At 38.0% G+C, this 20,962-nt stretch overlaps 1 protein-coding gene across 1 annotated transcript in view; it reads left to right on the top strand.

The window, feature by feature from the left end:
* Positions 1-20,962, top strand: part of KCNH7 (potassium voltage-gated channel subfamily H member 7) — a 465,565-nt gene that overhangs the window by 338,923 nt on the left and 105,680 nt on the right. The window contains exon 6 of the mRNA XM_046659484.1: positions 4,433-4,647. Within this exon, the coding sequence (XP_046515440.1) occupies positions 4,433-4,647 (215 nt within the window). The remainder of the gene's footprint in view (positions 1-4,432; positions 4,648-20,962) is intronic.

The raw sequence follows: 20,962 nt of genomic DNA, 5'->3' as shown, positions 1-20,962 counted from the left end.
TGGAATTACAAGGAAAGAACTTTAAAATAGATATGACATTTATTTAATATCAAGTGCATAAAGATACGTGCACCCCTATGTTCATTGCAGCATTATTCACAATAGCCAAGACTTGGAAGCAACCTAGGTGCCCATCAAGGGATGAGTGGATAAAGAAGATGTGGTATATATACGTAACAGAATATTACTCAACCATAAAAACAATGAAATCTTGCCATTTGTGACAACATGGATAGACCTTGAGAGTATTATGGTAAGCAAAATGTCAGAGAGAGAAAGTCAAATACAATAATTTCACTCATAAATAGAAGATAAAAACAACAACAAACAAACACAAAGAGATAGAGATTAGATTGATGGTTACCGGTGGTGGGGGGGAGAATGGAGGGAGCAGGGCAAAAGGGATGATTAGGCACATGTGTGTGGTGATGGATGGTAATTAGTCTTTGGGTGGTGAGCATGATGTAATCTACACAGAAATTGAATTATAATGACATACACCTGAAATTTATGTAATGTTATACACCAATGCTACCTCAATAAAAATAAATAAATAAATAAATAAAAATAAACATAAAAAAAGAGAAAACAGTCCATAGATGTACTTTATAAAATGATAAAACGGGAGTATGGATGGATCACAAAATAAAAACCATCATTGGAAGAAATAATAACAGATCAGACCTATTTATATATGAATTTTTAAAATGAGAAATAACTAAAATTGAATTATGAATATTATACAAAGACAAACTGGGGAGAAAATGAGAAAGTATGACATTCTCACAAATGAGCTGGCCCCTACTTTTAAGTGTAATGTCAGAATGATTCCCTAGGTGATCATATGCAACAGTAACGAATTGCTCAGAGGAAAGAAATCCCACTAAATGTCAGGACACACATTCATCTTCCAACACTTAAATAAGACCTTGTAGACCATATGCCTTCATAAGCAGTGGGCAGTAGAAAGCAGACTGGAAAAAGAAATGGCAATCAAGCCACGATGGAGAAGTTGTGGAAGATCTCTCGGAGTTATCAGAGTGAGATTGACAACCAATAAGCATTCCCAAAACAAATAATTTCCAGTGTTTAGTTTTTACCACATAGATTTCTTTTCATTGTATCACACATCATTCTACATATATAGAAGAACGATAATATGTTTGAAATAATATATTTGAAAGAAATTGCATTACTGATTTTCAGTGTGATTCCTATACTTCTCTGTGAAATTAATATTTGGTTCCAACACTGTTAGAAAAAAAAAGACTCAAATCTCTTTGCTTACATAGTTGCCTGTGACAGCTGCAAACACAGACTATAATCTGAAGTCTGAAATTTTGTATTGACAACTCAAGTGCCACAAGTAATGTAGCTCCATGTGATATGATTTTCCAAAATAGTTAACAACTTCTGGTAAAGTTCTGAACAAAACAAGGTAAAATCTTTTCTTTACTCATGGCTCTGGAGAGCTCAATGTATATTCAAATCATGTTAAAAGTACATTGTACTCTTTATATGTGAGACAGGTTCAAGGCTCAGATCATTATAAGCAGGCTTTTCACCTACGTGAATGCCACAGGACAATTTTTCAAGGCGAGAGAATAGCCACCTCTTATCATTCTGACAACCAAAACTGCCCCCACAAATGCCCCCTAAGGCGAAGTAGTGTCATAGTGGAGACTACAGACTTATCAATGTAGCCAATTGAGTGGAGTTTATTGGAACTGGTCACAAGGACAAAGTATATTATCAGTGCCTCTCTGCCTTAGCATCATAGATGATTCATGTTTTTATCTGATTTTTTAAAGACCTCTATAGACAATCTGCTACAGAAATCCAACATATAGAAGGATGACATAGAAAGAGAATTGAAAGATGGGCTCAAGGGTTTTAAAACACAATTTAACTATATACCTGAGCTCAACCCTCTATAATCTCTCGTCAGTGTCCCTGTGTGCAGTAAAATTGCCTAAGGAGTGAAAATAAGGCATTAGAGTTTGGGAAAAAACAGCCTCTAAGAAGTCTGAAGTCCTAGAATATTTTACAGATTTTAAATATTAAGATTTAGGCCGGGAATGCAGCCATATAATTCTGCAACAAAAGGAAACACTATCTAGGATATGTTATAATAAGAAACTCTCAGTCTGTGGTAGAGACTTCTACCGAGACCTGGAGAGTAGGGCTTCCTTCAGAGATCTATGTGAAGGCTAAATTAATTTGGTGCCACTTTTGGCTCTTCTTTCTTTCCTTTTTTTTTTTTGAGGAAGATTAGCCCTGAGCTAACTACTGCCAATCCTCCTCTTTTTGCTGAGGAAGACTGGCCCTGAGCTAACATCCATGCCTATCTTCCTCTACTTTATATGTGGGACGCCTACCACAGCATGGCGTGCCAAGCGGTGCCATGTCTGCACCTGGGATCCGAACCAGCGAACCCCGGGCTGCTGAGCAGAACATGCAAACTTAACCGCTGTGCCACCGGGCCAGCCCCTTGGCTCTTATTTCTATCCTTGTCATATAGATAGAAAAGAGTGAGAATCTATATGCAAGTAAGAACATACTGAGCAACAAATGCCCAGAGAGCTCAGTGACATTCTTCACCTAGATGGACTTGATCATCATCATGGATAAAATTCAGAGAAGAAACAGAAATGCAACTCAAGAAGCAGTGTTGGGGCTGCCCGGTGGCACAGCGGTTAAGTTCTCATGTTCTACTTCAGTGGCCCAGCGTTCACTGGTTGGGATCCCGGGTGGAGACCTGCACACCACTTGTCAAGCTATGCTGTGGCAGGTGTCCGACATGTAAAGTAGAGGAAGATGGGCACGGATGTTAACTCAGGGCCAGTCTTCCTCAGCAAAAAGAGGAGAATTGGAGGCAGATGTTAGCTCAGGGCTAATCTTCCTCAAAAAAAAAGAAATAAAGAAACAGTTTGTTAAATAGGTGAAAATTCTCCTAAAACCACTTCAAACTTTTATAATAAGCAAATATAAACTTTTATAAAACAAATACAGTGTGATTTTTCTCCAAGGTAACTATGAACTGATGGATATTCTTTTCAGCACTATATTTGACCTGAGTTTATTGATTGTTGTGGTACAAAATATACAGTCTATAAATTTAACTTTCAAGTGTTTATACCTTGCTTGATGTGTAAAGTACATTTTGATGCCTTAAATGTGTTAATTTCATTCTGAACAGGCAAAAAAGAGCATAAGGCAAAATGCGCTGACCAGCAAGTTCATTCATGCAGTCTGTATGTTTTAAGCACTCTCTAAGGCAGAAAGTTAATGGCTGTGTAACACTTAGGCTGGGGATTTTCACAAAATTCTTCCTTATGGTAATTTTTAAGACCTACATAATGGTATAAGTAACATTACCCATTGTACAAGAAACTCTTTAGAACATTTCCTGACTCTTTATAAGCAGCAGACAATAGGTCATTTCAAAAGAGGATGGAGCTGGTCAGGGTACTCTTCCTCAACAAGGGGGCCTGGAGTCCTGGCACCTCCCCAATTGTCTTTGCAGGAAAGGAATGTGGGACGTGACCAAGGACGGTCCAAGGATACACATTGCCAGCTGTAAAATGAATAAGTTGTGGGCTTCTAATAACCAGGTACTACCAACTCCAGACACGTCCTGTTACCTAGCTAAGGTCACTTCAATTATAAGTTATGTTTGCCAAAGTATTCTTCTGGTATGGTTTTTATTTTTTCTTAAAAAGTGGTCAGTCCTAAATCTAAATGAAAGAAAAAAAAGAAAAGGAAGGAAAGACTTAAAAACTCCCCACAAAATCCTAGAATTTTCATTAGAGTCCACAAAAAAAGGAAAGGAAAGAAAATGACATTTGCCCTTCTCAGCCTTACCTGAAATTCCTGTATCTGGACTTAACTCTTCTAGAAGCTCTGTGAAGCATCTTGTACAGGCAACAGAAGCATATGAAGAACCCAGCTGACGTTTCACTTGTCATGGCACAGAGAGGGAGGTAATACAAATTGGAACAGGGTAGACAGCCCATTCAGAAACTTCATGGCCAACATGATTTTAACCATAGGCAAGTCTTTCATTGAATAACTCCTGAATTATAAAAAGAAATTCATGAGAAACTTTGAAAGTAGTATTTGACCAATAATAGGGAGTGGAGTCATTTCTTCTATTCCAATCTTTAATGAAAGAAGCTGATTAATAGCTAAAGCTGCCATCTGCTCTCTGGGTGCATACCTAGGACCACTTCTTATCATGAGATACTTACATGCCACTTCATGTGGTAGATGGTGACCCTAAACCCTGTGTCAGGTATCAGCAGGCTGCATTTAGTCACACCTGAATTGGGGTCATATTGGTCATGGATCCCTAGCAGGTCATCCAGGACCATCTCTTTCTTCTTCTGTTTCTTCTGATACTGCTTTCACAAATACTTTCCAATTTTTTTAGGACCTTTTAATCATATCAAGTCAAGCCTCCTGGGATCCACATCGGATTCAAACCTCAACAAATACAGCACCATAAACAAGATTCCACAGCTCACGCTGAATTTTTCAGATGTTAAAACTGAAAAAAAGAATACATCCCCTCCTTCTTCCGATAAAACCATTATTGCCCCCAAGGTCAAAGATCGAACACACAATGTGACAGAGAAAGTTACCCAGGTAGGACATGATTTTACGATCAATTTCAATGGTTTTGAAGGTTCTTTTCTGCATCATAAACACATTCTTTTTCCTATGAATGACTATCAAGAGAGGTAAGCTATTTATTTGCACTCCAATTTCTTGAAATGTTGCGTAACCTTCTAATGCAACAGACAAATAAAATTATAGATTGTGATCTGGTCTACTACAAGACTAAGCAAAAATGGACTAACTTGGTATAGTTCCCTTTGTTGCAGAGGTGGTTAACCTGCTATTCATCATGCTGGGATATTTATTGTTTTGCTGCCAACTCTTGCGTTCCTAATGTGTGGCTTTTTAATATAATGGATGTGTCTATTGAAACTTTAGTTGACTAATTGGGATTTAGTCTTAGCTGTATCCTCCTTTTTTGCACTTATTCTACTAAGTAGAGTCAGATATAAGTCAGTTGAGCTGTCTGGGATGATGAAAAGTCAGAGCAAAACAAGGTGTTTCCTAGGAACAATATCTTATCGTTTTCAAATAAATATCGCAAGTTGAACTAGGGTAAACAGGTACAGTCTAGCAGGAGTCCTGCTTTAAAGAATAGATAAAAATGATTTGTACTTATTATATCAAAATACCAGCCTAAGCATTACCTAGCTTTTGCTTACAATGCACTTACATTGTTGGGAATTCATGACTCTAAAATTTGTGTCAAGTAAACAGGTTTTTTTACAAACAATTTACTTAGTATATTTGATCAGCAAATCTTTTCATAAACTGTCATGATATAAAGATAAATTTGACCCCGATGTGTATCCCAAGCATTGAAGCTTTTGAACTAAGTTTTTCTGTAATTATAATCACTATTATAACAACACTATAGTAATTTGTAAATAAGCTCTTGTGTGTGAGCTGAAATAACCTTGTAAAGACCGTGAGTCAGTTGTAAATAGATGTAAGTAGTCTCTATTTATTTGAAATGAGAAATTATACATACTGCTCTAATGTATATTTTGATAGGTGTGTAGTATAGTGATTAGGCTTTCTGTGATAATGATGGCATTTGGTTTTCCCTAACCTATGTTTAGTAAACTAGGCTTAACGGTGGTAAATGAATAGTCTACTGTTATTCATGTTGTACTGGCACCATTTTGATAATTTTGAATTTTACTTGTAATTGTTTTTACCATAAAAATTCTATTATTAGTAGACAGTAACCATCATATGGGTATAGAGAAATTAAGAGATTTTAGAAATTGCACAAAAGACTGGTGGCAAATATTATGGTCCAGGCCGTGCCAGTAGCATAAGTGATAAAGTAGGCATCAGATGCTTGACCAATGTTTCCAAATCTTCCAGTTTTAAAAAGAAGCTGAAAATGCAGAATTTAAGGCAAACTCTTAATTTCTAGGAGTTGGCAAACTCAACCAAAATGCTTTTTTAGGCCAAACGAAATATACCTTATGGCCTGCAGGCAGTCAAGTGTGAACTTTGCAAGGCTCTCATGCCCTTGATCCACCACAGGGCCCACCCTGTCCTGCCACATTCAGTAGGTCCACTGTGCCAAGAGAGGGTGATACACATGTGATCAGAGGTGGCACCTGCTCTGGAGACCTTCTGAGCCTGCTGAGAGGAAACAGATATACAAATCGCTATACTGATATAATATTAATAAAGAATACAGGAACACAGATTAGAGGGAAAGTAATTATGCTTTAAGGTAAGAATTTTCAGAGAAGGAAAAGAGATGGGATGGGACATTTAAGCTGGACCTAAAAGGTTACTTATCAAACTGGGTAGTAAGTTGAAGAGCATAACCCAGAGCCACATGAACTTGTGTTTTAATTCTGGCTAAGTCATTTATTCTGTGCCATGGAGACCAGTGCCATTTATTATGTGACGTTGAGGAAAGTTTTAGTGATGACAAAATTTATTTCTCAGGATTGATATAAGAATTAAATAGAATGAGAGGAAATTCTTCATCACAGTGCCAGGTACACAACGAGCAACGTCAGCCAATATTGTGTTTATTAGTGTTCTTGCATGACTTCCCCCTGCCCTCCTCGCCACCTCTGCAAGATCCTTTTATCCCTACACTTCCAGGGCCTAGTAGAGCACCTGGCAGAGTGCAGTTCATGAAATCTTTACTGAAGGAAGGGAGTGAGGAAGGGAGGGAGGGAGGAAAGAAGGAAGGAAGGAAGGAAGTGAGAGAGGGAGGAAAGAAAGGCAGGAAGGAAGGGAGGAAGGAAAGAAAGGAAGGAAGGCTGGTCAAATGGACAGGGAAAGGGGTGAGAATCCCAGGAAGAGGAAAACAACAATAACAAAGTCGTGGAGGCACAAAGGTCACTGTGTCTTCTGAGAACAAGTGTTTCCCTGGCCCAGGGAGAGGCTAGGCTGGGCAGGGGCTTGTTACAGGTTGGGGAACTGCTAGAACTTTCCCCTCTAGATGGTTCTTCACTACCTTTTTCCCATAAGTGCCTTGGGGGTCTGAGTAAAATCCAGCAGCTTCCATCAAAAGCTTGGGATTCTTTTAAGATCTCATGCTTTCTCTTTAAAATCCCTGTGGCTTTTGTGTTTAGATCCATAATGTTGCAATATTTATTTTAACATTTTAAAAAATGTTTTAAACTACTTAGCACTGATGGGATCTGAGGCCCACAGAAAGGCCCCAGAGTTTTTCAATAGCTTCTCCTGCTTCACCCAAATTATGGAGTACCCCCCCCCACAATCTCCAAAGTACCCCAATCAGAGAAATATGATGCAGTCTAAAAACCTTTTTAAAGTGATAGAAGATTAGAATTGAAATCTTGTTTTATAAAGATTTTTTTTCTTGAAAAAGAGTGGCCCTGAGCTAACATCTTATTCCCACCTTCTTCTATTTTGTATGTGGGACAGCACCACAGCATGGCTTGATGAGTGGTGTATGTCCATGCCTGTGATCCAAACCCACAAACCCCAGGCCTCAGAAGTAAAACATGACAAACTTAGGCACTGCACCACCAGGCCAGCCTCCTTTGTTTTTACCATGTGAAAGATACAGTGATAGGAAGGAGATTCTGGAGACAGATAGAGCACAAGCAGCTATAGTTCTGGCCAGAAATGATGAGGGACTGGAAAAAGTCTGAGATGGGAAACTAGAAAGAAGAGGATCAGGCATACTCTATCTTCTTTTTAGTGCCCCCTTTAGCTCTTAGTAACAAACCTTCTAATAGTCCACATGTCAGACCAAACAAAGTAGAGGTTAAATATTGAGAAATTCCTCCCACAGACATAGCCTCTGGAAATTTTGTTTAAGAGCTTGCAAGCAGGGTGATCCTATCACTATTTTCTCATTTCATGGTCATTTAGTTTCCTGATCATAGCTATCTCTGGAATTCCCATATTCATAACATATAGCACACTTATTCCCGCCACAAAAAATAACTTGATAATAACCCAAAGACTTTATTATTCCCTTTGTTAGGCCTGTGTGGAAATTCTCCTTGTCAAGGTACTCTCAACGTCTTTGCTGTAGGCAGCCAGCAGCATTTTCTTTATCTAATGTTCATATTTATTTTATTCCCTTTATAGATTTATATGGTAATCCTTTCTTCAAAAGATATCTGGGTTTGATTCATATATCATTCAACAGGGAGTTTTAAACACTCCTCTGAGCATGAATAATAGACCAAACATCAAGAAAAAAAGTCATAAATGAAAGAAACAATTAATCACTGCTCATGCTATGCTCTCTTACCATTTAGATATTATCTATTATTACATTAGCTAATCACTAATTAGCCAATTAATTATTTTCCTTCTCAGCTAGAGTGAGCTTCTTCAGAATAGGAGCCATATTTTTATTCATTTATTCCTTCATGTATTTGTTTCTTCATTCAACAAGCATTTATTGAGAGCTAGTATGTACAGGGCTAGGTTGTTGGAATTTCTGCCTTCAAGAAGTGAGAGAGACAGACAATCCAGTACGTGGGCATTACATGCAGTCTGAAATATTACACTACAGGTAAACTCAGAGCGCAGAGGGTGCCTAGAGAGGAAACATGACCTACATTGGCAGTTTGGGGGCAGTAGATAGGGAACATAGACTCTTAGATGAGTTTTGAAATTTAAGAAGTTTCTGGCTAGGAATTAGAATCTGGAGTGGGGTACACTTGGAGAATTGTGAGTACTGATGAATGAATGAACCATGAGGTGTCTGTATCACTAGTGCCTAGCATAATACACAGCACATAGGAAGGACTGTCAAAGATTCACTAATGGACCACTGAAGGTATTGGGAGAATTAATCAAGAGTAAACTTGTGGGTCAGAAATCCCCAAAGCAAATGCTTGCCTTCCAAATTCTCCCCTTAGGCAATATCTGATTCTTGCTGTTTTAGGTCCAGAGACTCCTTTTTTTGGCTGGTCTGACAGTTTCTGGGGTGCATCAATTCTTTATGCCATATTCCATCTGACCTTCTCTACTCACTGGAGGAAATCCACTCTCAGAAGGTGTGGATTTATTTTTTCCTTAAGTACAGTCCAGCTGGTACAGCTGATATGTAGTAGGGTCCACTTTGGGGAGGCAGGGCCCTGGTTGACTAATTCCTACAAAATTCCACTGGAGTGGTGGAGAGAAAACAATGAACTGGAAGAAAAGTTGGGTGGGTGGAGAGCAAAGATCTGCTTTTACCATACAATTGTGGCTCTCAGTTGAAAATCAAATTCTTGACTGTATCTGTCCCCTTTTAAATAAAAGTAAACCAAACTTTTGCACCCTTGTATGATTTCATTATCCCTAAGGCTAGTTCTAGTTCAAATGTTATGCTAATTTTTAGGATAAAATGTATTATTTTGTCATGTTCAATTTTTACAAATTTTGTATTAGATCACTCTCCCTAGATATGCATAAGAATATCAGAGGGTTTAAGAAGATGGCACTGTGGATTCCAGGTCTTTATTGGCAAGTCATGTGAGACTGTATCAGCCAATGCTGTAACAGAATGCAAGTAACAGAAACCCAACTGGAGCCACCTTAAGCAAAAAAATGAAAGGAGGAGGGGCAGTTTATTGAGTCACATAACTGAGAAGTGCAGGGGCAGATCTGCTTTGGGCCATAGCTGCATTCATTGTTTGAACAGCTGATGACACTCTCTCCCTCTCTCAGCCATGCTTTCTTCTGTAGTGACTTCCCTGCACATCTGATTGAAGCAAGACCCTTTGACCCTTACGTCTCACATAATGCTCACAGTTGGTCATCTGATGAGAAGGGCTTTCTCTCCTCCAGTGTCCATATCATTCCCAAGAAAGTGGACTCTGATTGGCCAACTTGAGTCCTGTGCTCATCCTAATGGTGGAAGAAGTGTAGCCCTTTGACTGATGACTACATCCGAAAAACGCAGTGGGGAGGAGAGGCTGTAAGGAAGGAGAACAAAACAACAGTGGCTCATTGTAAAGCTGAAGATAGGCATTCAGACTAACAGCATCTCACACACACACATACACACTTATTGAATGCTCATTATGTGCTGGGTAGGCGCTAGAGACTCAGAAGTATAGAACCCAGTACCAGTACTCAAGAGGCTATAAACTACTAGGAGAAGCACAATACAGCAATATATAATAATAGGATTTACAAGTGCTAATGTAATAAATGCTACAAGATCATATTAGGAAACTAAAGGTAGTTTGAGTTCCTTTAGCTTAAGTACTGGTCAAATACAACTTATTACTTTGTTACTTAAGAGGAACGTTTTGGTGAGTTTAATAGAAACCCATATCGTGATCATCAGATAATAAGATATAGGAAGGGACTTAAATGAATCAGAAGATTTTAATCTGGAGAAGAGATGTTGGGAAAGGGATTTACTACTAGTCCACAAGTATAGTTTTCCTATAGTTTCACTAAGGAGAGTTCTCAAGAAAATTAGTTTTAGGAGTAATCACAGAGACTCAGGTCATAAGAAAGATATTTGTCATAGAATCTTGAAATCTACAAAGAACTTTAAAGCCAGAATAGATTCCCATTATTTAGGATTCTTTTAAGTTTATTATTGGCATGAAAATAGAATTAGGATAGATCTACTAATAGCTGACATTTTTTACAATTTACAATTTTACAATTTACAATTGACACAGTAAGTTGATCATTTACTGTGTGCCAGGCTATATGCTAAAGGGTTTAATGGATTATCAATTTTAATCCACATAACAGTCCTATGAGTTGGTACTATTATTATCATATCCATTTCATAGAGGAGGAATCAAGCTTAGAAGAAGGAAGCAACTTGCCCAGGCCACATAGGAAATAGTGGAAGTAACCTTCAAACTGAAGTCATTGGACTCCAAAAGTGAAATTCTCTCTCTTTTTTTTTTTTTTTTGGTGAGGAAGATTGTCCCTGAGCTAACATCTGTGCCAATCGTCCTCTATTTTGTATGTTGGATGCCACCACGGCATGGCTTGATGAGTTGTGTGTAGGTCCATGCCCGGGAACTTGCAAACCCTGGGCCGCCAAAGCTGAGTGCACGAACTTAACCACTACACCACTGGTCCAGGTCCCAAAAGTGAAATTCTTTTTTTTTTTTCAATTGAGTTAATGGTAGGTTACAATCTTGTGAAATTTCAGTTTTACATTAATGTTTGTCATTCGTGTTGTAGGTGCACCACTTCACCCTTTGTGCCCACCCCCCACCCCACCTTTCCCCTGCTATCCACTAAACTGTCCTTAGTCCACATTTTTAAATTCCTCATATGAGTAGAGTCATACACAGATTATCCTTCTCTAGCTGGCTTATTTCACTTAACATAATTCCCTCAAGGTCCATCCATGTTATTGCAAATGGAATGATTTTGTTCTGTTTTGCAGCTGAGTAGTATTCCATTGTATATATGTACCACATCTTCTTTATCTATTCGTCTGTTGATGGGCACTTAGGTTGCTTCCACGTCTTGGCTATTGTAAATAATGCTACAATGAACATTGGGGTACATAGGACTTTTGGGATTGCTGACTTCAAGCTCTTTGGATAGATACCCAGTAGTGGGATGGCTGGATCGTATGGTAGTTCTATTTTTAATTTTTTGAGGAATCTCAATACTGTTTTCCATAGTGGCTGCACCAGTTTGCATTCCCACCAGCAGTGTATGAGGGTTCCTTTTTCTCTGAAACCTCTGCAACATTTGTTACTATTAGTTTTAGATATTTTTGTCATTCTAATGGGTGTAAGGTGATATCTTAGTGTAGTTTTGATTTGCATTTCCCTGATGATCAGCGATGATGAGCATCTTTTCACTTGCCTATTGGCCATCCGTATATCTTCTTTGGAGAAATGTCTGTCCATGTCTCCAGCCCATTTTTTGATTGGGTTGTTTGATTTTTTGTTGTTGAGTTGTGAGTGTTCTTTATATATTATGGATATTAAGCCTTTGTCCGATATGTGACTTGCAAATGTTTTTTCCCAGTTAGTGGGTTGTTTTTTTGTTTCAGTCCTGTTTTCATTTGCCCTGAAGAAGCTCTTTAGTCTGATGAAGTCCCATTTGTTTATTCTTTCTATTGTTTCCCTTCTCTGAGAAGGCATAGTGTCTGAAAAGATCCTTTTAATACTGATGTCAAAGAGTGTACTGCCTACGTTTTCTTCTAGAAGCCTTATGGTTTCAGGTCTCACCTTTAGGTCTTTGATCCATTTTGCATTTATTTTGGTGAATGGTGAAAAAGAATGGTCAATTTTCATTCTTTTACATGTGGCTTTCCAGTTTTCCCAGCACCATTTGTTGAAAAGACTTTCTTTTCTCCATTGTAGGCCCTCAGCTCCTTTGTCGAAGATCCAAAAGTGAAAATTCTTAATCTCCCTAGTACACCCTTTCCATGATTCTGTTTTGTTTTCCCGTTGGTCTCCTAAATCTACTCAAAAGTCAGCATGGCATTTGGATATCCTTGTAACATTTGGCCGTACAGCCAGAAGTCTTAATCTGAAAGCTTAGTAGTAACTTATCAAAAAAGTGAGTCTACAGAAATAGGGAAAAGAATGTGGTAGATTTTCTCCAAAACTCTTCAAAAGTTGAAAAAAACATCCTTAACAAGGGAGCTTCATTTCAGCCTTATCTTTTGTTTAAGTTTATATCTCATCTTTGTAACTAACTTTAGACTGGGCTGGAGGGATTTTGTTTTTTGTTAGTGGCATGCCACTCAGTTGCAGGAAAAGCAAAATTCTACTCCTGTTACTGACATAAAGAAGAGCTCAAATATTACGCCTTTCTATTTTCTGCTGAACTTTGTCCATTGTAAACACGCACATCATTTCTTCATGTGATTCCAAGGCTTTCAGTTTATACTTGCTTTGACAGAGATCCAAAACAATATTTGTAATTCAGTATTTCTTTAGAAATGAAGACTGATTTATAATGGAGAGATAGTGTTGATTTCATTTTATTAGCTAATGTTTAAAATTATAAATGTGTGCAATTTTCGTATATCAATTACACTTCAATAAAGCTAAAAAAATTACGTATCTCAGGCTTAATAGTAAAAACTTTCTTAACACTTTCTTTAGTTTCCCTCGAATTGGGTAAACTTAGTCCTAAACTTTCTTCAATGGCAGTATTAAAAAGTATCTTCCAGACACAACTACAAATTAAAAGTGGTTTTATGTGTAGCAATAATTTTCAGTAGTAATGTCATTATAATTCGGACTCCAATTCAGATTCTGACACCTGCTGGGTGTCCTACAATTCAATTAATTTTGACACTATCTACCAGAGATAGCATGAGATTTCACAAATTAAGAGCTCAATTTCACAAGACTGCCCCCCACTTCAGACACCAATCACAAGTCCCGGTTGTCACTTGTGCTTCTGACAGGTTGGCCATAAATTGGAGGCTCCTACAACTTCCTCCCTGGGTTTGATTGATCTGCTAGAGTGGCTCATAGAACTCAGAGAAGCATTTACTTATGTTTGCCAGTTTATTATAAAAAGCTATAACTCAAGAACAGCCAGATGGGAGAGATGCATAGGGCGAAGTATGGGGTGAGGGGTGCAGAGATGCCATGCCCTCTCCCAGCATCTCCACATGTTCGCCTACCCAGGAGCTCCCCAACCCCGCCTTTTGGGTTTTGATGCAGGCTTCATTACATGGGCGTGCTTGAGGAATTCATTGGCCATCAGCAATCACTACAACTTCCAACACGTCTCCTGTCCCCAGAAGTTGAAGTTGGGGGGTGAGACTAAAATTTCCAACTCTCTAATCCCGTGGTTGGTTCCTCTGTTGACCAGCTTCCATCCTTAGGTGACCTAGGGCCTTTCCAAAAGTCACCTCCTTAACATAACAAAAAATACCTTTATTGCTCTTATCCCTTAGGAAATTAATAAATCAAGGCTTTAAGAGCTCTGTCCCAGGAACAGGGACAAAAAACAAATATGTATTTCTTCTTATAAATCACAATATCACAGTCATGAATTAAAAATTACACTTAATTAAGGGATCTATTTTTCAATGGTTTATTTTTATAAAACCTTATTGATTGTTCACTCTTGAAATTACAGAAATCAAAATTCACAATACTTCTACAATATGATTCAAATGTTTTCCTAAACTTCATTTCTTGCCTAAACTAATATAAATATCATGCAAACCTCAATAAAACTGTACAGATCATCTTGAACTGCCAGAAATAGTAATAATCACGAAATTCCAAATTAAATTTGAAATGCAATGCAGGAATCCAAAATTGCCTCTGAACACTTCCAATTTAATATGACATTAGTTTTGCATCCATTATCTTACTGTTATTTATAGAATACCAGCAAATTTGGTTCGGTAAAACAGAAATCCCATCCAATGTTTTCCCCATATTCTGGATTTAGTCTGTGTCTACACATGCAAATTGAAATAAAAACCAATATATATGGATGCTGCAAGTAGCAGTAAAGCACATTTATTGGGATAGTTGTGGACTCAATATTTGTGAGTGCTTATTAAACATTAAGTCAAAGTGTTATGTGAAAAGGTGATGCAACAATGTATGTCAAAGTCCTTGCTTTCAAGGGCCTTTGATTGAATACAAAGCTTTGATCTTTGAGATCCTGGATTATGTTTTCTAGTAGTCTATGGGCAAATAAATTTATTCTGTAATCTATTCAATGATGAGGAAAAGATAAAAGTAACTATAGACATTTAAGTAACAATTGACTACTGCAAGCATGCTGTATGCTACATATATATATTAAATGTTAAGTAAGGATGTTCACTATTTTGAAAAGGGAAGAGTGTGGGTGTAATTTAAAAAAGCAACAATTTGGGGCCGGCCCAGTGGCATAGTGATTAAGTTCACGTGCTCCAATTCAGCTGCCTGGGATTCATGGGTTCGGATCCTGGGCATGGACCTACACACTGCTTATCAAGCCATGCTGTGGCAGCATCCCACATACAAATAGAAGATTGGCACAGATGTTAGCCCAGGGACAATCTTGCTCAAGCAGAAAGAGGAAGATTGGCAACAGATAACAGTTCAGGGCCAATCTTCCTCACCAAAAAAAAAAAAAAAGCAGCAAATTAACTTTCTATCTGTTTTCACTAAATACTATATGCATGTGAAAATTGATCATCACTTGCTGACATACTCTATAGTTTTACTTCAATTTAAAACATCTTAATTAGTTCAACATATTTCTCCATACTTTACATAATGAAGTAATAACACCAATATGAAACCCTAGTAGCCACTGACTAAGAGCCATAGCTTATAGGACAAGCATTTCTGGGTAACTGTTTTTAAAAAGCACCTGTTTGGTTTTGTACATTCATCACACATTTTAAAATGAAAGGAGAAAAAAAATCTCCTCCTTTAAAAGTTTTGTCTGCCAAAGAAACCAGGTTGAAAATAGATGCTTGAAGTAAAGAAGTAAAATACAAGTGGTTAGAAGAAACAGGTAAAAATAATTTAGTGCACATACCAATAGCCTGGTTGCTATGGCAACCGGAACTCATGAGATTGCAGATTATCTGTTGCCAACATAGTTCAGTGTTTATCCGCTCAGGTAGCGCGTGTCTGGGGTTAAAGTCAGACCCAGGGCCAGAAGGGAAGCACTGCAAGGAGTTCCTTTGCTCATTTGCCCTCATTGCCTAGGGATGGGGGCAAACACGGGTCAATATGGGTTGCCCAATGAGGGTGGACAGAAGCAGCAAATTGTTCGTGTTCCACAGGATTGGAATTAGGCAAAGGATTTTTATCAGATATAGAAATTCCAGAGAAGACATGGCATTGTCACATCCCAAGCAGCCCAAGGTCTTGTAATGTTAAGTGGTTGTGAACCATTTCTTGTGTTAGGAAGTGAATTCAACCGTGGCATCTTACTTAGAAGGAAATCCCAAATAAGAAAATAAAATAAAATACAATAAAAGATCCCATTGGTTACCTGGGTGGTAGAATTGTGGGTAATGTATTTTCGCTTCTAGTTCTACTTCTCTGTATTGTGCCAATCACATTTATAATGGAAAATATGTCGTTAGATAATCCTCTAAAACTCAGTTACTGCAAAGGAAGTTATTAAAAAGCAGTTAATCTTCCAAACACATGGACAAAGAAAACCAGATTGGTGGTTACGAAGGGGAAGGGGTTTGGGGGTGGGCATAAGGGGTAAAGGGGCACATATATGTGGTGACTGATAATGTACAACTGAAATTTTACAATATTATAAACTATTATGACTTCAATAAAACAGTAATATTTTAAAAATCAGTTAATCTTCATAAAATTTTAAAATTCAAAAGACCCTTAAATATGATCTTCCTCAGGGTTTTCTTGTTTGTTTTTTTTTTTTTTCTTGCTGAGGAAGATTCACCCTGAGATAACATCTGTTCCAATCTTCCTCTATTTTGTATGTGGGTAGCTGCCACAGCATGACCACTGGCGAGTGGTGTATGTCCATGCTGGGTCACCAAACCAAGCCCACCAAAGTGGAGAGCGTCCAACTTAACCACTGCATCACAGAGCCAGCCCCTCTTCTAGCTTTTTTTTTTTTTTAACTTCCTGATCAAAGGAATCATCTGGAACACTTCTCTCTCTCTCATTGTCCTCCCACCCCCTGGAAATTCAAAAAGTTTCAATGGAACCTGAGGATTCTGAATTTTTAACAAGCCCCATTCCGTTTGCAACCTCTACTGCCATATTTTTAAGAACAGGAAAATTTGGGAAACGTGGATGTAGCCCAGCCCTCTCATAGTGCAGGTAAGAAAGCTGGAAAGAGAACCTCGTAGAGACTTAGGTTTTGTTTCTTCTTTGTTATTGTAGATTGTAGCTCTTTTTGTAGATTTCTTAATGAGATCCTTGGTTCAGTTATATATTCTTAGGATGTTTTAATTAAAATACTTTTATTTAAAAAAAGACATTAATTCTTATTTATACAATTCACATTGGAGAAATAGGCTTACTTTCATGTGGGAGCTACTGAGTCCAGGGAGAGGTACTGCCATATGGAACTACTGTGCAAATCCTCTAAGAAACAATCTTCATTTAAGAGAGTTTGACTGGGGCCAATCCGGTAGCGCAGCAGTTAAGTTCACATGTTCTGCTTTGGCGGCCCGGGGTTCTCCAGTTCAGATTTAGGGTGCAGACATAGCACCGCTTGGCAAGCCATGCTGTGGCAGGCGTCCCACATATAAAGTAGAGGAAGATGGGCACAGATGTTAGCTCAGGGCCAGTCTTCCTCAGAAAGAAAGAGGAGGATTGGCAGCAGTTAGCTCAGGGCTAATCTTCCTCAAAAAAAAAAAAAAAAAGAGAGAGTTTGCCTAGGCTGGAGTGCTCCAAAGTATCTTCTTCATGACACTGGTCTCACAGATGTTGCCTAGAAGAAAATTTTCTTAGTCAAATAATACCTTCTCCTGCCCCCAGAAATTAACATGGCAAATAAGTACACTGAAAGTTCTGAGAAGTCCTTGGGGCCAGCCCCATGGTCAAGTTCAGCATGCTCCACTTGGGCAGCCTGGGTTCACAGGTTGGGATCCTGGATGTGGACCTACACCACTCATCAGCCATGCTGGGGCGGTAACCCACATATAAGTGGAGAAAGATTGGAATAGATGTTAGCTCAGGGCTAATCTTCCTCAGTAAAAAAGAAAAAATTCTGAGAAGTCCTGAATTAAAGAAATCTATAAAACTTCACCTTACTCAATAAGCTTTGAAATTTTTTTGGTGATAAAACCCATTTTTAATTATCAATTTGTTTATGTATAACACCTATTGATATTCTGAAGAACTCATATTTGAGAAAAGATGCTTTAGGAAATACTGACCTAGACAAATGCCTTTTCACAGGTAACTGAGAGCACCGTATGCTCAACTCAAACACGGATGTGTTAGAAATTTGAAAACTTTTAAAAGGAAAAAGGTTGGGATAGGCCTGAAGTAACAGTGGTGGGAAGGAGGTAGTACCTAACAGGAAGTACATTTTCCCTCCTTGTTTTCGTGAAGTCCACTTAAATTTCTCTTCTAACCATGTGCCAAATATAAACTCAGCTTAGATGAGCTGGAGAAAATACCATCCATATTTCCTTCTCTGTTTTAAATATCATCTATATTTCCTTTTCCATTTTAAATATATCTGTGACAAGTACATCTGTATTTTGAAGCCTACTCCTTTAGAATCACTTAAGTAGAAATGGGAATACTGTAGGACACAGGGTCATGGAGAAGAGAATTAAAACGTGTCTGTCTTTCTTCTGAGAGTACCATAGTTAAAGCTGACCTTATGCCGTATTTTAGCAGCCATCGAGTCAAGAATGGAGAACCTTCTTTTTCTGTCTCTTGTCCCGATGTCCTGAGGTTGGTGGTACTAATGATATCACTTTAATGGTAGAGACAGAGATGAGGTAGCCTGTGGCGAGAGGTGAACCAGGATAACCAGGTCACATAACCATGCTGTTTTCCATACTTCCTCAGCTCCTCTATGTCCTGTTGGTCTCTCAGTCCTCCTTTTCCGATGTGGCAGAAAATATTCAAAATGGTCTGCAGCCAGGTCTAGTCTCTGGTGCCTGGTGATCCCTCTCACATTTGAAGTGAAGAATCAAGCTGACGAATCCCCATGCCATTATTAGAAATACAATCTTACTTTTCAGGTCACAGCAACAACAACAGGTGAAATTGAGTGAAGTAAGTCAAAAGAAAAACAGAACGTAATAGAAACATTCTAGGGCTGTTTCTTGGTTGACTGGCAGCCGTCAGTTGAGCTGTACAATCCTGTTTCCGATGATAAGCTGTCATTTGTAAATTATGCCCATAGCAATATCCATTATTCATGACTTGGTATTGGAAAAAGAGTGATTTCAGGCCCCTAAATTTTCCTCCCTGCAGGCACCTGAAATACTTCCAAAATTGACTACTATATTACTTCTCATTCCCTCTCTTTGTTTTTCCCACCATCATCAGATCCTACCAGCCTACTTTGTGTTTTCAGTGAAGAAGGACTTATTTCTCTTTCCTACATATCCTTCCATAGAAATGGATGAATAAATCCTGATAGACAGAGTACTCTAATTCTAGTAAATGGTCAACTGCAAGCATGAAATTTCAGTTTTAATTTAAAATTAAAAGTGTTTCCCAAAGAATAAGTATTATTGTCCATTCTACATAACCTAGTACTTGAAAGTGAATGGAAACTAAAGAAATGTTAAAACTACTGGATATTAAAAAGAGAGAGATCTTTATCATAATTTTGCATTTTAGAATTATTTTGTGTTATATAATAAACTAAAATAACCCTCAGCTCAGACTTCTGATTAGTCATTTTAAGATTTTTGAATATGTTTCTTACACAAATTTCCCTAAATTTGTCCGCATTTTGAAATCAAACTACTCCTTTAGAATCAGTAAGGTAGAGAGGGGAAAAGATCAGTGTGCAAGGAGGTAGAAGGAATCTCAACTTGGAGGCAGTTTTGTTCCATCCTGAATCTTCAAACTCTGTTTTTTTTAAGTTCAGGGAAAACAGCAGACACAGATTCCTTAGTTCCTATTTCATTCCCATGCAGTGATCTTCTCCGGCATATCAAACTGTGAAGGAAAGAATTATCACATATTACATGGATAGATTAAGGTTCATCCTGACGGTTGTAGTCTCTCTGGTTTCTTCACCATGTTATTGCTACAGCGATAAAGAACGTAATAGAGAGAAATACTCTGATGCTGTTTTCAAGGAAATCTCTTTTACAAAATATAAAGCTCTCAATGCAATTGTTCCAATAGTTTTGAAATATGTGCTCGTTTGAGTAGTAGGTACCTATAAGCAGGATGAAGCATTGGGACCTCCACACCATCTCCACATTCAGTAAGACCAGCTTCATTCTAAGTGGCTTTATAGATGGGCTTTCTCTTAAGAGAGTGTGTATGTGTGTGTATATGTGTGTGCATATGTTTTCAAGAATCTGAAAGGGTCAGGCACTCTCAACTTTGCTCTAGTTCCACTATTTATTCTGTGCTTTCTTTTACCAAAACTACTTAAACGTCTTAATTGATTCTGCTCATCAAGTCCTTATTCTTACAGAGAATTTTGAGTTAAGTGAATTATCCAGAGTCCCACAAGTTGTCAACTGCGCACCTGAGACTAGAATCCCCAAATATGGACTTGGAGTCTAGTGGTTTTTCCACTTGGCACTCCCACTTGGCCATTTTAATTCCTGTATCCTTTCTTTTCCATCGAAACTGCAGAGTCCCAGAATTCCATCATCCATTGGCCTCCTGGTCCAACTCCTCCAAGCCCCAATCCTCTTCTCCACAAGACACACGGCTCAAGAAGCACAGAGTGCTGGCACAAGTCAGTTTCCATAACCAGCTAAAACCAAGTAATCAAACAGGCTACATTCTTGAAGATAAGTTTTCTACTATCTGCCTCAAGAATAGACAGAAAATTAACTTTGCGGGAAAGTAAACTTAACTTTTTTTTTTAACACAGTCACTAAAATTTAGGCTATTACTCATTCGTTCTGAAAATATTCTCAGAAAAAAGAATCTGATGCTACTTTTGTACCAAGAGGTTCAAATGTAGAATTTATATTAATTGTCAAGGAGAGACACAATATACAAGAACATAAAAAAAGCAACAGAGAAAACCGTGAACTTCTGTTTCTTCAGAAATTATTTTTATCACTGAAAATAAGATTCTTAAATGTTGTCAAGAACAGTAATTCTACATTGCAGAATCCATCTTTCATCGTATGTAAAATTGAAATCCATATCAAAAGACTATACAGCAAAATACAGACATGCATGTCTCATAGTGAAGAAAATAACCTGATTTAGCCAGCGTGGCCTCTGGTTCACAGTATTCCAAGAGCTTATAATGTAAAATTTTGAAATGATTGGTTTTAAGGTAAGACTTTTAA

This window comes from Equus quagga, chromosome 4 (genome assembly GCF_021613505.1).
Source record: "Equus quagga isolate Etosha38 chromosome 4, UCLA_HA_Equagga_1.0, whole genome shotgun sequence".
In the NCBI taxonomy this organism is placed as follows: Eukaryota; Metazoa; Chordata; class Mammalia; order Perissodactyla; family Equidae; genus Equus; species Equus quagga.
This window is presented reverse-complemented; position numbering and strand designations above follow the sequence as displayed.